At 46.1% G+C, this 15,836-nt stretch overlaps 1 protein-coding gene across 1 annotated transcript in view; it reads left to right on the top strand.

Moving 5' to 3' along the window:
* The window catches only part of TRPA1 (transient receptor potential cation channel subfamily A member 1), a 1,301,026-nt gene that overhangs the window by 619,917 nt on the left and 665,273 nt on the right, over window positions 1-15,836 (top strand). Inside the window, exon 14 of the mRNA XM_069621203.1 lies at window positions 11,165-11,331. Coding sequence (XP_069477304.1) covers window positions 11,165-11,331 — 167 coding nt within the window. The remainder of the gene's footprint in view (window positions 1-11,164; window positions 11,332-15,836) is intronic.

Genomic DNA, 15,836 nt, shown 5'->3' with positions numbered 1-15,836 from the left:
AAGTACTTGGCTTCACTCTAGATTTCTGGATCACAGTCTTGTGCTGCATTGATGTCACTTTAAAATGCTGCTCTCTGTCACTTTAAGTAAAATTGTAGCTTTTGCTTTTTTATGAAAACAGCATTTTCAGCCAAACATGTCTTTTATAATGCATTGGCCACATCCAGCAGTTTTAGGTTCTCAGGCACATTTACCTTCACTTTTTTGCCTGTCCATTTTGTAACGTTGAAAGAGGCCCATTTGTGTTAATGAACTAGACCTTTTGTTGGAAAACAATGTTTTGAACTGGCCTGTGTATTCCAACGGGTCTCAACATCCGCCAGCTTCATTCTCACAATAGGGTGTTGCAAGGCCTCTCAATCTCTATCACTCTGGGGCTGAATTTGCACCCCACAGCTACTGGTAGTGGAAACCATGACACACTCATTAAAATTAGCTAAAATTCCCATAAATGCAGGGTGAAATAATTCCAAACGTGTTCTGATCAGATGTGACCAAACTTGAAGAACAACATCTATCCATTATTAATAAACACAGATAGGGGACCTGCCTTACTCTTTGCATGTAGTCCCACACACGAAGGTGCCATACAAGGCCAGCTACAGAGGAATCACTCTGGATGATGACCTAGGAATAAGGGACGTTTTTTATTGAAAGGAAGCCAGTCTGTGGATCTCTCTCCCCCTACTCCCTATATGGCTGATGTGTTGACGACCTGTCAGTTAATGTTAATGTTAAAGGACATTTGTACCAGGCACTATCACCACCAGAGTGGTCCCCTGGTGCTCTGGCAGATCTGAAAACAAAAGGTGAGTTAGTGGGACCGAGTGGGTGAAAGAGCAATAGAGCTGTGATGTGCTGTTGGCAGCTTCCGTTCGGTAAACACTGTTCGCTGAGCTTAGGTGTGCTTTTCGGTTGGTAGTCATTGTGTCCTGTTGTGCGAGGCTATGTGTGATTTGTTTTGTGTTGCAGTGTAGTTAAATGAATGTGGTTTGGTGTTTTATAAAGGTGTGCTTTTGTTTAGTTATAGTTTGAGAGGTGTGTGCAGAGAAGTGAGACTTTTTTGTGGGATGGTTAGTGGCATACCTATCTAGATGTGACACATGCTTACCTTCACAATTATTTCCCGAGATTGTGCCTTATAATCTCCAAATGGTATCTAAATACTCCTGAATAGCCCACTCATTTCTGTTTAAAGGTGATGCTGGCCAGTATTCACAATTCTGTCTAGATGTGAAGCAAGCTAATATTCACAGTGCTGTCTAGATGTGATGCAAACTAACAATCACAGTTCTGTCTAGATGTGACACAGGCTAATATTCACAATTCTGTCTAGATGTGATACAAGTTAATAAACTCAGTTATGTCTAGATGTGACGAAAGCTAATATTTACAATTTTGTCTAGATTTGATGCAAGTTAATAATCACAGTTCTGTCTAGATGTGACGCAACCTAATATTCACAGTTCTGTCTAGATGTGACGCAAAATAATATTCACAGATCTGTCTAGAAGTGACGCAAGCTAATAATCAGTTCTGTCTAGATCTGATGCAAGTTAATATTCACAGTTCTGCTTAGATGTGATGCAAGTTAATAATCACATTTCAGTCTGTATGTGATGCAAGCTAATATTCACATATCTGTCTAAATGTGACGCAAGCTAATAATTAGTACTGCCTAGATGTGACACAAACTCATATTCACAGTTCTGTCTAGATGTGACGCAAGCTGATAATCATAGTTCTGTCTAGATGTGATGCAAGCTAATAATCACAGTTCTGTCTAGATGTGACTCAAGCTAATATTCACAGTTCTGTCTAGATGTGACGCAATCTAATATTCACCTTTCTGGCTAAGTGTGATGCAGGTTAATACTAATAATTCTTTCTGGGGTAGCTAGCGCTGTTAGAGTACAATTCATCAAGTTGTGAGATATCGTCAACCAACAGTTCTCTTAGAAATGATACAAAGCTAGGCAACAAAGTTGGCAACTCATTGAATTTATATGAGGTAATAGTTGTTAAATAGAGATTGGTGCATGCAGGCTGCAAGCTAATGGGTGCTGGGGAAGATAAGATATGAGACAGGTGGACCAGTTTAATGGGGCACAGTGATTGCTGGGCCCCCTGTCTGCACCGCACCTACTTTGTCAGCTGCTGCCAACCATTCAGGACCCTCAGTGCTAGGCTGCCCAGCATGCGTTGTGCCACCCAATTAAACATATTAGAAATTACATGTATTTACTATTTACTGTCATTTTAGAGGTGGTTCCAGGTGGTGCTGTAAAATATGTGTAATCCAATCAAACATTTAATACATATGGAATCTATAGGTAGTCAATTCTTCTAACCAATCTCTCGTCCCGTAGGTTTTTAGTATGATGTCATCATTATGCCATGTTTTTGGTTTATAAGATGCTGTTTTGTATGAGCTCTGAGATCTGCGACCATATTGCTTATAAACTGTCTCTGCTTTTTTTTGGATGTTGATAAAGCTGGGTTTTGCCTTTCACTTTCACTATTTCTGTCATTGAGCCTGATTTTAATGGGTCCACACTACCGCATAATCTGGTGTTTTCCAGACCACCCTTACAAACCTTTATGGAATATTTATTTTAAACCAAAATAAACATATATCTGATAGCTGGTTATTTTATGATGTGTGTGACCACATCTTCTGTTGTGACTGAAACATTCTTATTCTCAGATGCTGCTGTATGAGATGGTTCTGATGCCTCTTCCTGTTCATTACCTGAGAGGCCTTGGCAGTCAGTGTCGGGTGATAGGTTCATAACATAGTTAAGGGTGGGCAAATATACTTCCGGCAAATTTAAAACAGTGACATTCACCTCCAATATCACATCATGTTCTAAGTGGAATTTATTCCACATTTGTTGCTTTTTGGTGTATTTCTTTTCCCCCTTGAAACTTTCCTCTTGCACAGATTTTTGAGGATTGCATAAACTTTCATCTAACTAGAAGGATGCCATATTTTGCTACTCTCTTATTAGCTGAACGTTTGGTCAGGATAAAACCTGAAACGAGAAACTTTGCTCTAGCAGCGAAATTGTCATGAAAAGCCGATTTCGTGCTGAATTCACCATTTTATGTGCAGTGAATTTCGTCCGTATTGCCCACACCTTCACGTAAGTAGGCAAAATACCTTTTTGGGTGATCACCCCTGCTCAATCTAAATTTCAAAAGTGCAAAGAAATGCTCTTTTGGGCTTTGAGTGATATGTCACAAAGGTGTACTTTTCCTCTGCTCGATTGTGTGAGTGCAGTATTGGGGTGAGTAGCCAATGCTTTAGTGGGTAAGCACTGTCTTGTAAAATGTAAAGATACCATAAGAGTTACAATATTGTGTAACTTCTATATTCATGTATGTTATGTTATGTATGTTACTATACTGAATGCGTTAAAACGTAGCAACAATTACGCATTAACAGGTAAGATTATTTCTGCATATTCATTCTGGTTCTGGGACTTCTTTGTAGTATAAGCTAGTCATGATCCAAATCAGAAACATTTGGAACGCATTTCATAATGATGCAGTCAGTTGTATAAATCAACTGTATTTTGAAAGTGTAACATATTTTCCAGTTCTGAAAAATGTGCTTCAGGGCACATGGCTGTACTAAGTTCACATGAGTACAATCAATAGCCCTTTTGACGTTAGGGAAATTATGCGAACTGTGGAAACCACCCTTCATAGTGTTCAGTTCAGCTGTTCCAACAGGGACTTTTATGTACTCCTCTAACTCTTATCCCATAACACCTGTTGCAGAACATTATAGAACACAGGTTGCAACAGTCCAGCCACCAAGGCTACATTGTTTTCACCAAAGGAAAGATGCTGACCACATGGTCCTGTTTGGCTCCACTTTATCCTTACCTGTTTCCAGAGTATCCAAATTGATCTAATGATCAAGAGGGCGCCAATCAACAACTTTCCTCAGGCATCACAAGCTTGCACATCTTTGTCCTGTATATGCTCTCCTTCAAATTCCATTTGCACACGGCCGCTACAGTTGGTATAAGAATGGCTGTTTCTTTTTCTGCAGTATTGCCAATGCAGAAAAATGAATGATATCCATGCTATTATTAAATACTTCCTAACAAGGATAGCTAGCTCTAATCAGCAGTCAATAGGTATAGTAATTACCCCCAAATCCACAATGGAACGTACTTAGATGTGTTCATGATACCAGACAAAGATGATAGGCATGCATCTATGTTTTAGTACTAACCATGTACCTGTGTGAAGTTATGGCCCAAATACACCACTTTAGTATTCAGCACTCTAAGGCATATTCATAAATAAAGTGTAACACACAATGATCCTTTCACCATTAGAACATCAGCCAAAGACCATCAGGGAGAGTGTCCTAATGGGAATCCTGCTGAGAGAGTGCATCTTCCTTTGACCACACTCCCTTTGACTGCTTCCCTACTTTAGCCCGCCCTCCCAACCCTGCTGCCTCATTTGCAGGCACCCCTCGCCCATGCCCTCCCTTTCTGCTCTGCCCTGTCATGTTCCGGCCCTTTCACTCTTTGCCTGCTTTGCACTCCTCATGTCCCTTGGCTTTCTCGTCTTCTGGGCTAGTGACTCCCTTCACTGATATCTTACAGGAGGAGCTCTGTCTGCACCGGCTGCTCCATTTTCTGACCCCTTCCTCTGAACCTCACTGTATTTGTGCCTGCTATATCCCTCGCTGCTTCCCTGCCCATATCAGTGCCTCTACCACCCTTCTCCTCATCTTTGCATCACTATGTCACCTCCCCCTAATCTAGCGTTGTTAGTTCTCATGGTGTTCTGGTTTCCTGTGCTCACCAGTCGACTTAAATCACTGTTGTGTTCGTGGTTCGCACTGGGGTGCATGTGGTGCAGCACATAATACATGGACAATGGAGGTTTTCAAACACGTCTTCTTTATTTCTTAAACCAGACTGAACTGCCCTTTCCCCCGCACTCTCCCACATCACTTCCCCTCCCTACGTCAGTTCCCTTTCCCCAACGCCCGCCTCCCGCTCCCAAGGCAACGTCAACATGACACCCCCCCCCCCCATTTTAAACAGTTACCAGACTCTTCACAACAAGTGACGGTCTGGAGGACCTGTTAGTCCATTTCCTCAATCCATCGTAGAGGTCTATTCCGGGCACTGTGCGGGCGTGCATGACAACTTGCTGGGGACTGTCCAAAACCCTCATTCTCCTTCAGAGATTCCTGATCCGACTCTTCAGAGTCACACTGGTCCCCTTGGTATGGGTCATTCAATTAATAGTCCAGGTGCACTTGCACCCGCCCACACAGGCGCCTGGTTCCCAAGTGTGGGATTTCCTTAAAGTGTGAAGAGTTCCGCGTAACTGACCCCTCCGAACCTTGAGCCATTACCATGGAAGCCTTCTTGTGCGTGACAAGTAGAGGTTCCCTTCGAAATGGCAACGTGTGTTTGTGTGTCATGGGCTGCCTGACTGCCATGACATCTCCTACCTCTATCTGCGGCACTTGTGCCCGACGGCGGGTGTCTGCATACTCTTTCATGCTTACACTTCGCGGCCTCATCCCGCTCCTGCACCTCCTGATCTAGGGCAGAAGGTTGGTTGATTTCACCGGCTTGGGGAATTCTCATTTGGGTGTTTCGTCCAAACATTAGTTCTGCCGGGGTCTTACCCGTGGTGCTGTGGGGTGTCCCCCGGTAATCTCTCATGAGTTGATTCAGTACTTGTTCATATGGCTATCCCGTCAGCCTGGCAATCTGTAGGGCTCTTTTTAGATTGGCCATGTAGCGCTCAATCATCGCATTGGCTTGGGGCCAGAGGGGGGTAATCTTCCGATGGTGAAACCCCAAGTATTCGGCAAACTGGGCGAACTGATGCCCACAGAATGGGGGTCCATTGTCCTCATGAGCACCTTCGGTACTCCATAGGTTGAGAAGATGTGGTCCAGAAATCTGATGACATGGTGAGCTGCCGTCGAGGATATTAATTGAACGTCCGGGTACCGGGAGTATTCAAAACGTATCTTCCTCCCTCGATGGGTCCGAAGAAATCAGCAGCGACAGCATCCCATATTCCCTGTGGAAGCCTGGAGATGACCAGTGGTTAAGGTTGAGAATTTGGGGTTATAAGTCAGCACGTGGGACACGCTCTCAGTGCCTCCTCCACCATGGTGTTCATGTGGGGAAACCACACTTTCTGATGCAGCATGCACTTGGTGGAGACCATGCCCCGGTGGTTCTCATGAGCCAGCTCAATGACTTTTGCTCTCATGGCTGCCGGTATTACTAATTTGCAATCCTTCAGCAGCAGATGATCCTTAGATAGTGCTAGCTCATCCTTCACCTGTATCAGGTGCTCCACGTCCTCTCGTACCCCGTCCCCTGCTGCTTTCCCCCTTTGCTTAGGCTTCGCCACAGTGCAGACTCGAGTCCCTTGCATATGATGCGGCAGGCTAGGTCATTTTTGGTCTCTCTCGCTAGTATCTCAGTATTTACTCCCTCCGGGGTGGTCTGGTGAATGAGATACCTGAGGTATCTGTCAGCCATGGAGGGTTCCGGTGTGCACCCATCCCGTGGTCTCCTGGACAGAAAATCTGCAGGGTTTTCCCTTTCCCTGGCCTGTGTTTGATTTCGAATGCATAGTCTTGCAGTCTCAAACCCCACCGGGCAATGCAAGGTGGCATCTTGGCCTGGGGATTTCCGTACAGGAATAGTAAGGCTTGGTGGTCTGTGATGACTCTAAACGGCTTTCCGTACAGGAATAAATGAAAGTGCTCACAAGCCCACACAACTGCGAGGCCTTCTTTCTCTGCTTGAGAGTATGCCTGCTCGGTGGTGGAGAGACTCCTGATGGCACAGGCCACGATGTGTGTTTGGGACAGATCCTTTGGCTCTACTTGTGCAAGAATGGCTCCCAGGCCTACAGGGCTGCCATCCACTGTTAATTTGGTCTTCCTGCTGGGGGTCATAGTAAGCCATGTTTTCTGCTTTCGCAACCCTCTCTCTTATGATTTCAAACACCTTCTGGCAGTCATCGGTCCATTTGAAAGTCACGTCTTGGTGTGTTATGCGTCCCAGCGGCTTGCTGACGGATGCAAAGTCCTGGATGTATCGTTTGCAGTAGCTGGCTAGGCCCAGGAAGGAACGCAGTTCTGATACGTTGTTAGGGGCCGAGGTTTCATTTAGCGCTGCTACCTTCTCAGGATCTGGGGTCATTCCCGATTCTGAGAATACATGTCTGAAGAACTTCAGTGTTCTTTTGCGAAAATCACACTTCAAGGTGAGGTTGGCGTCGTTCAGGGCTTTGCAGACTTTCATCAGGGTTTCGTCATGTTTGTTTACGTCAGTGCTGAATACAAGTATGTTGTCACTGTAGTTGAGACAGTTCGGGATGTGTTTGATGACATTGGCCCTCATTCCGAGTTCGGAGGTAATCATGGCGCTATTTGTGCCATGACTACCTCCAATACCGGTACTGAGTCTGCCCTAGTTCAATGGGGACTTACCAGTGTATTTCGACCTTTGCGTGACCGGTAAGTCCCCATTGAAAAAGCCATTCCGATTCCCATTTCAGCTCCCATAGGGCTCAATGGGAAGGGGAAGGCACTAATATGGTACTGCAAATTGTGGTACCGTTATTAGCTCTGAAGTCCCTTAACGGGCCCCGTCCATAATGGCTGGTAAAACCAGGTGTTAAGGAAGGGACCCGCTAAGGGACCTCGGAATAGGGCGCAAAGAGATTACTGGCACCAATGTCCTTAACGGTGCACGGTATCCCTTTGCGCCCAACTCGTAATGAGGGCCATTATGTACCTCGGTCTGGAAGATTCCTGCAGCCGAGAACACCCCAAAGCTCAGTCTTTTGTACCTGAAAAGGCCAATGTGGGTGACAAACGTTGTGATGCTTTTGCTTTCAGGGCTTAATACCAACTGGTGATTTTCTTTCTGTAGGTCAAGATTGGAAAACACCTTCACATTCAGTAAGTGGATCATATCCGTGATGCAGGGTGCTGGATGTCTCTCCCGCCTGATGGCTTGATTTGGGCGCCTCATGTACACACACAGTCTTATGGCCTCTGACCCCTTTTTGGGTACCAGAACTATTGGGGACACCCAGGTGGTGGGGCCCGTGGCGTGTTCGATGATGTCCTGTTCCAGAAGTTTGTGGAGCTCGTCCTCAACTTGTTTCTGGATGTTGACTGGAATTCCTTGACATGTTGGGCCCATGGTTGGGCCACTGGGCATATGGAGTCGTCTACGTGGAGCTTAAATTGGAGCTTAAGTTGTCTGTTTTTTTAGTTTAGTTTGCTGATTCCTTTGAATATCCAGGGATATAGATTGTTGACCATTTTGACCGGGTCGATGTATTTGTGAACCACTATGTTGTATAAAATATGAATCAGTCCCATGTCGGCAGCAGCCTTGAAGCTTAGGACACAGCCGGTGTCTGTCTCTGTGGCCAGAACATGTATCGGTACTTTCATCTCGTATCCATTGTAGCGACAGAGACCACTGAATTGTCCCAGACACTTTAGGGGTGCCTTGGCACCGCAGGCACATATATCGATGGTTGCGGGGTGTAGCTTGGGCTTCTGAGGTAGGTCAGCATGTATGTTTTCCCTTACCACGTTCACCGTGGCCCCCGTATCTATGAGAAACTCGGTCGGTCGCTCGTTGAGTTTGATGATGAGTGTAGGGCTGCGTGCCATTGCCATGGAGTTTCCTAGGACGTACAAGTAGGCCCTTTTCTTCTGATCACTCCCTGACGAGCTGGAGTCAGAGTCTGTGGGGGATTGTTCCAAAAGGTATCGCACGTGGCGTCTCGATCTGCGCTCTGGTCTTGCACGCATGAAAAATCTTCTTCTTTCTTTTCTTTCTCATTTCTGCCGGTCATCCCCTGAGTGCCTGTCTCGTGGATCTGGGTTAGGCTGGGTAGGCAGGCTCTGGGTACTTGGGGCTGGGATGGTGTTTGATGGCCCCATGCTCCGTGCTTTGGATCGGGATGGAGTGTCTCTGGGCCGGTCTCTTCCCCGGTCCCTGAATAGTCTGCATACTGCTTTGAAGTGCCCTTCTTCGCCACAGGAGGCACAGCGTTGTCCTACCACGGGGCACGTTCCATCGTGGGGGTATTCAAACCCGCATTTGTAGCAAAAGAGCTCTTCGGCCTTCCTTTCCAGCTGCAGCCTGTGCAGGTGTTCTCCTTGAATTGTGTTTCCAAAGCTCTCTACCTAGGAGTCAATGGCCCTCTCGACTCTTGCTAGCGCCAGTATCTCTTCCAGCGTGCAGGATTTTTGAAGCAGTTTCCTTCGGAATGTCTGTGATTCACATCCTGATATGATTTGTGATCTCAGCGCCTCAGTGTTCGAGTAGTTGGCAAAGTCACAGTGTTTTAGCTTGGTGCGCAGTTGCATTACATAGGCATCCATTGTCTCCCCTTTCGCTTGTTTGGTGCTGTGGAATAGATGTCTTTCAAAATCACTGTTAGGGTGTGGAGCGAAGTACGCAGCCAGCACGTCTTTGAGGTCTTGGATTGAGTCTATGGAGTCTGGGGGCATTTCATCGATGATATCTCGTGTGGCGGATCAAACGGCTAGTTTTAGTAGGCAGATTTGCCTGGCACCGGCGATTGGCCCTGTGGCTCCCATGTATAGATCAAAGTCTCTTATCCACTTGGTCCATCTGGGACCCATATTGCTGGTGTCGGTGACATCGAATGCACCTGGCATCTGGGCGGCCAGCGTATCTGGCAGGTGATAAGGCACAGGGTCTTGTTCTTGTATGGTCGGAGCTGGGGGCCCATTTCCCTGAGCTTGTGCCCCCTGTCCATCATCTTGGCCCGACATTTCTACAATGTGGGGATAACTTAGCCTGAGGTATTCTTTCTGACTTTTCCTGGCTGCTTGCCACCCACTCACTCTCCCTGATGGCCGCTGCTATGGCACAAGCACCATCAGTTAGGGTGGATCCTGGGTGGAATTCCTCTGCTCCACTCTCCCTCCTTCGCAGGCCCTGACCCAGCCTGCTTATGGGGATTGGATGGCCGCCAGGAGTGACACAAGTCAATTGGCCTTGTGGGTGGGGATCTGTGACACTTATTGTGCTCCGTAGCTACTCCTTCCATGGAAGTAGACATGTGCAGGATGGGAGCCTCCATGCTCCGTGTGGCACACGTGCTGTGCTGTTTACTCCATCACTGCCGCGGGCTGGGTACTGTGCCAACCTCCGTGCTTCAGAAACGTGCAGGATGGGACCCTCTCCGCTCTCTGCTTCCACTGCCCCTCGCGGTGGGCCCTCCCCTCTTCCTGCACTCACTGCCGCAGCCCAGGTTTCCTCAAATTAGAGCCGACAGCTCGAGCGGGCCCACGTCCTCGGGTGCGCCGCTCCTGCGCTCGTGTTGCTTTGGCGTGTGCCGGATGGCGTGCTGCACAGGCCGTTAGACTCTTGTCATGAGAGCGGCCACGCTTCGCAGGCTGCCCGTCCTCGTCGCCATTGTTGTGTTCATGGTTCACACTGGGGTGCGCGTGGCGCAGCACATAATACGCGGACAAAGGAGGTTTTCAAACACATCTTCTTTATTTCTTACACCAGACTGAACTGGCCTTCCCCCGCCCCCTCCCACATCACTTCCCCTCCCTAAGTCAGTTCCCTTTCCCCAACTCCATCCTCCCGCTCCCAAGGCAACGTCAACATGACAATCATGTGACAATATTGTCCTGAGGCAGCGGTATAAGGGTGGTCTTGAGAGGGAGCTATCTCTGCATACGCTCGCTACGTTTTGATATGCTTTAAAATACTCATTGCACTTTAAAGTAAGCAAACAATCATAGCACTAATGGACCCGCACAGTCAGGCACATTAGAATACTAATCAAAATTTCTATTTCTAATACGTGCACTGCATAAGTAATCATTTGTTTTATAAAAACGTAAAAACTAATTTCTCTAAAGCACACGTTTAAGAATGAGTGGGTTTACATTTACAGTATTGCAAAAAAGCTTCTGATTTATTGATAGCTTTTGTCTTTAAAGACCTGTGCCAACTGCATTTACTGAACTATGTTAGCGCATTACCGTTTTAGTGTCTGTCAAAGAACATGTGAATTGTAACACTTTTACAAAACATTCTTACAGTTTCTTATTTTCTTTGCTTGTTTTCTTGAAAAGAACACAGCACTCCATTTAGCTTCCCAAGAAGGACACGCAAAAGCCGCGAGGCTACTACTTGACAATGGTGCTTCTGTGATCCTAAATAAAGAGATGGCCACTTTCATACACCTTGCAATACGTGGGGGAAAAAAGGATGTCGCTTTCACGGCTATTCAGAGTGACAGGTATGCTTAGACATCCACTTGAACGTTAAATTTGTTGATGTGTGTAGCCACTATAGAATTTATGGTATCACCCCATAATTTCGCGACCAAAAATGCAGAGGCCGGAAAAGCCGATACTTGGCGAATATGGTGCAGGTGTGGTGTGGGGGCTCTCTCCTCCACCTAATTGTGTGGCAATATGCAAAAAGGAAAAAAAAAGTATTGATATTTTCGGCTTCGTGTTTCTTTCTCGAGATAATCACATAGATACGAAATGTTCATATTGGAATTTTGTATCATCTGGTATCATATGTTAGTTTGTGAGCATTACAATTTGTTTAATGAATTAGTGTTTTGGTTTTTTTTATACCTATTTATGAAACTTTTTCTATACATTTCGAACAAATTAAGGAACTGAAGGAACTAACAATGTTAATGTGATTGACAGTATGACATGCGGTGGTCAGTCAAAATCTCGAATACAAAATCTCGAATGACAAAAAGCCCGAAACAAAAATCTCGAAAAAAAAAATATCAAATTTTTTATTTATTTATTTATATATGTTTTTGGGGTCAGGTAAGTAAAAAAAAGGGGTAAAATAAAAAAAAAATGAAAAAAGGGGTTTTGGGGAGGGAACCCCCCCATTTTGGAAAAAAACACATTGAAAAAAAAATTCGATATTTTTTTTTTCGGCCTTTTGTATTCGAGATTTTTGTTTTCGAGATTTTTGAATTTGGTATTATCACTATGAACCATGACATGCACAGGTGCTATGGCCAAGTTTAGAAAGCCCTTTGCAGGTATGTGACCTTACAAAACAAAGTGATATTCAGGCCTTGAATGACCTGGGACAATATTTGCAATGAGTAATCTCTTCTCTAATGAAACAAGGCCTAAAACACGAGTAGCTTCAAACATATGTTTTACATTTTGTAATATGTGTGCCTTGTATGACGAAAAATAAATAAGGCATTTTGATTAATTTTTCAATGCAGTCCTCAGCGCCATACATTGGGCCTCATTAAGAGTTTGGCGGTAAATCGGCAGGAAATCAGCGCATTCAGTTACATGGCATTACCAAGGGATTATGAATGGTGGTATATTGGCTTAAATCCACATTTTTGCAGTCCGTTGGATTCCATGGGGAATTTTGGCAGATTTAATGGGAGCAGTAATTCCACCAATTGTTGGAGGTAAAGTGGAGTATTCAACTCCAGTTTCTTTATGGAGGTGAATCCTCCACTCTACCTCGAAACTCATCATTTGGCAATGCTGAAAAAGTGGAAGCTACTGTCTCAAAATTTGGGGATAACTGAATTACGGGAAAATGTTACACTTGCAAAGAAGTAGGAGATATTTATGCGGAAAACAATTCATTTGGCAAGTTCGTTCGCCACACTGTCCAGGAAAGCCAGACCAATTGAGAACATTTGGATTGATTGATTGGTTACATATAATGCACCTATACAGAAGTGTCCGAAGGCGCAACCAGGCAATGGAGGGGAACAAGGGAGAAATTAGACAAATTATCTTACTAGGCCTAGTATCATTTAGATTGTACAAGTGCGCAGACAAGAAGTGCAGGGAAGGGGAAGGGGAGAAGTGCACCAGAGCAGCGGGGCCCTGAGTTAAGCACAGGGAGGGCAGGGCCTCCCTAGGGAATCACACCCATGTAGTGCAAGGACGGCCAGGAGGCTGTGCAGGAAGGCCAGGAGGCAAGTGCAAGGGACTTGGTGGGGTCTTGGGAGGCCTGGTTTCCTGTATGAATCAAGTGAGCACCAGGCAGCCAGTCAGCATAACTATGCAGGAGGAGGGGAAGGTTAGCAGAGGAGAGGCAGAGAGAAGGAAGAGGAGAAGAGGAAGGTCTGATGAGCTTCAGTCACTTATGGAGAACTGGCTAAAGGTGGAGAGCAGCAGAGAGGCCATTCCAGAGGGAGGCACCTGCAGAGGAAAGAGATCTACCACCCAGTCTCTGTTTGGAGAAGCGACTCAACTGCAGACAATAGGAAGTGGACGAGCGGAGGTATCTGGTAGGAAGGTACTTAGCAAGAGAGCGTTGGAGATAGTATGGGCTCCGGCCCCAGAAAGCCTTGTGGATGATGCAGAGGGTGTGAACTTGATCCTTGCAGCCACCGGGAGCCAGTGGAGGTATTTCAGAGGCAGAGGGATGCAGTCCCTGGGCTTGAGTGTTAGGCGGAAACCTGTGCAGTTCCCTCTGGGACCACTGCATAAGATTTAGGACTACAGGTGTTTGGCAGTAAACCCACTTGGTAGCAGTCTGTACCACACAGATTCACTTGGTAGCTGTGGCTGAGCAGTCAGACTTCTCTCAAGAAGAGTTAGGCAGTATGTGGAGTATATAACATAGGGCAATTCTACACAGTAAGACAAGCAAACATGCAACAAGGCTTTGGTGTAAAGATATAAAGGTATTTATTTATAACAACACATCTATGGAAAACACTCGGGCACTACTACGGCAAACAACTTCAATCGCAATTACTATAGTTCTGTTAGTAAATTTAGGTCTAGTAAAGCCAATGGTGACTTTACATGCCGGGGAGACAGTAGTCAGTCCCCGGGTATGGAGTCTATGATGGAGGTCCATTAGGACACCCCAGTGTTACGGCATGGAGGGTGCGGTGAAACACACATAGAAAAACATATGAGACCCTATGGAGTAAAAGACCCCATAGCCCATCGAACACATTGACATTAAAAGGAATTACGCACATTCATGTCCAAGAGTGGGAGAAAAAGAGTCTCACTCTTGGCAGGATGGAAAAAACAAACTCCAGAAATCCAGCAAAGCAGCTGGGGGACTCACTAGGTTAGGAAATTCAGCCTAAATAGAGAATTCTCCCTAAAATTGAGGCCAAGTGTAGTTCTTGCTGTCTTGTTCTGGCTGGGTTTAAGAGGGTGAAGGAGAGAGACTGAGAGTTGGGTAGATTGAGAAAGAGGCTGTTGCAGTAGTCCAGCCTAGAGAGAACCAGGGCTCTGGAGACAGTGAGCTTCTGGGGGAAGGTGAAAAAAGGTAGAATACCTCTGAGGAGGTACAGTGGGAAATGAGACTTTTTGGTAATGCCTGTGATGTGTGGAGAGAAGGAGAGAGTGCAGGGCCAAGGTAGGCCACCAGATTGAGAGAGGAAAAGCAGGAGCAGGGGTCCCAATGAGAAGGATCGCCATCTTGCTGGCATTAAGGCAGAGATCATTAGAGGCACACCATGCCTGAATAGTGGAGAGACGGTCAGGGATGAGCGAGGAGACGGAGAAGGCTGAGAGTAGCCTGAAAGAGAGTTGTGTGTCATCCGGCTTACACTGAAAGTTAGAGGAAAAGGTAGAGATCAATAGGGCCAGGGGGGCCAGGTAGATATTGAAAAACCAGGGGGAAAGGATAGAGCCCTGGGGAACAGCACATGTGGAGAGTGTGGTGGAAGCGAGAAGGACCCACGGTCTGTTCAAGAGGAAAGAAGATAGCCACGCGAGAGCCTGATCTGTAATGCCCAATGTATCTTGTTGATGGGTAATCAGGATACTGTCGAAGAATCCAGTGATGAAGGAGTGGTTGCAGAGATCAGTCAAAGGCTGGAGCGAGAGAGTCTATGTTGTACTTAATGGCTCTGGTGGGGCAAGGGGACATCTGTTTGGATGAGACCTTCATAGATCAGACTTGTCTGGAAACCTATTCAGGTGTGACAGGAGAGAGGAAGGTAATCAGGATGTTGTGGAAGACTCCAGTGACGAACGAGTGCTTGCAATGATCGGCCAAGGCTGGAGAGAGAGAGCCCATTTTGTCCTGAATGGTTCTGGAGGGGCAAAGGGACACCTGTTTGGATGAGACTTTCATAGATCAGATTTGTCTGAAAACCTCATCAGGTGTCACAGGAGAGAGGAAGGAGAGAAGGAGAGAGGAAGGAGAGAAGGAGAAGAGAGGGGCGGCTAAGGAGGGCACGCGAGATGTAGAGGGTGGGAGGGGAGCAGATTAGAGTGAGAACAGGATGTCCTGAATTTATGTGGTGAAATGAGAGGCCAGGGACGAGCAGAGGGCCTGGGTCGGTGTAGCGGAGGAAGATACTGCAATAGGATTGGACAGCAGATTTTGAATAGTTTGGCTGTGTTTTTAGAGGCCGCAGAGATGCAGGGTTGATATAGTCCACTTTTTACAAAGGTTGGAGAGTCTATATTTCCTTTGGAGTAGGCGGTAGGCCAGTGTGTCAGAGGGTGTACCTGAAGCTCCCCATTTCCATTAGCTGCTCTGCACTTGCATATCAGGGTGGCCAGATCAGAGTCATACCAACAATTGTACTTTTTGGCAGGCTTCATATAGATCCTCATGAGAGGGACATTCTTAGGACTAGGTCTAGGGTTTCTTGCCAGGTCAATCCCATAATGTATGTATTTTGATCAGTTTCGCTGATACAGTTGTTCATTTACACATAGGTCAGGAATAGGACAAGGTCTCAGTTTGCGACCCCAACAAGTGGCCTGCAGGCATATTATTTATTCATGTGTGCGGAGGTCACAA

Source organism: Ambystoma mexicanum, chromosome 5q (assembly GCF_040938575.1).
Source record: "Ambystoma mexicanum isolate Mex_15411 chromosome 5q, UKY_AmexF1_1, whole genome shotgun sequence".
NCBI lineage: Eukaryota > Metazoa > Chordata > Amphibia > Caudata > Ambystomatidae > Ambystoma > Ambystoma mexicanum.
The sequence above is the reverse complement of the archived record's forward strand: the minus strand, read 5'-3'. Positions and strand labels throughout refer to the sequence as shown.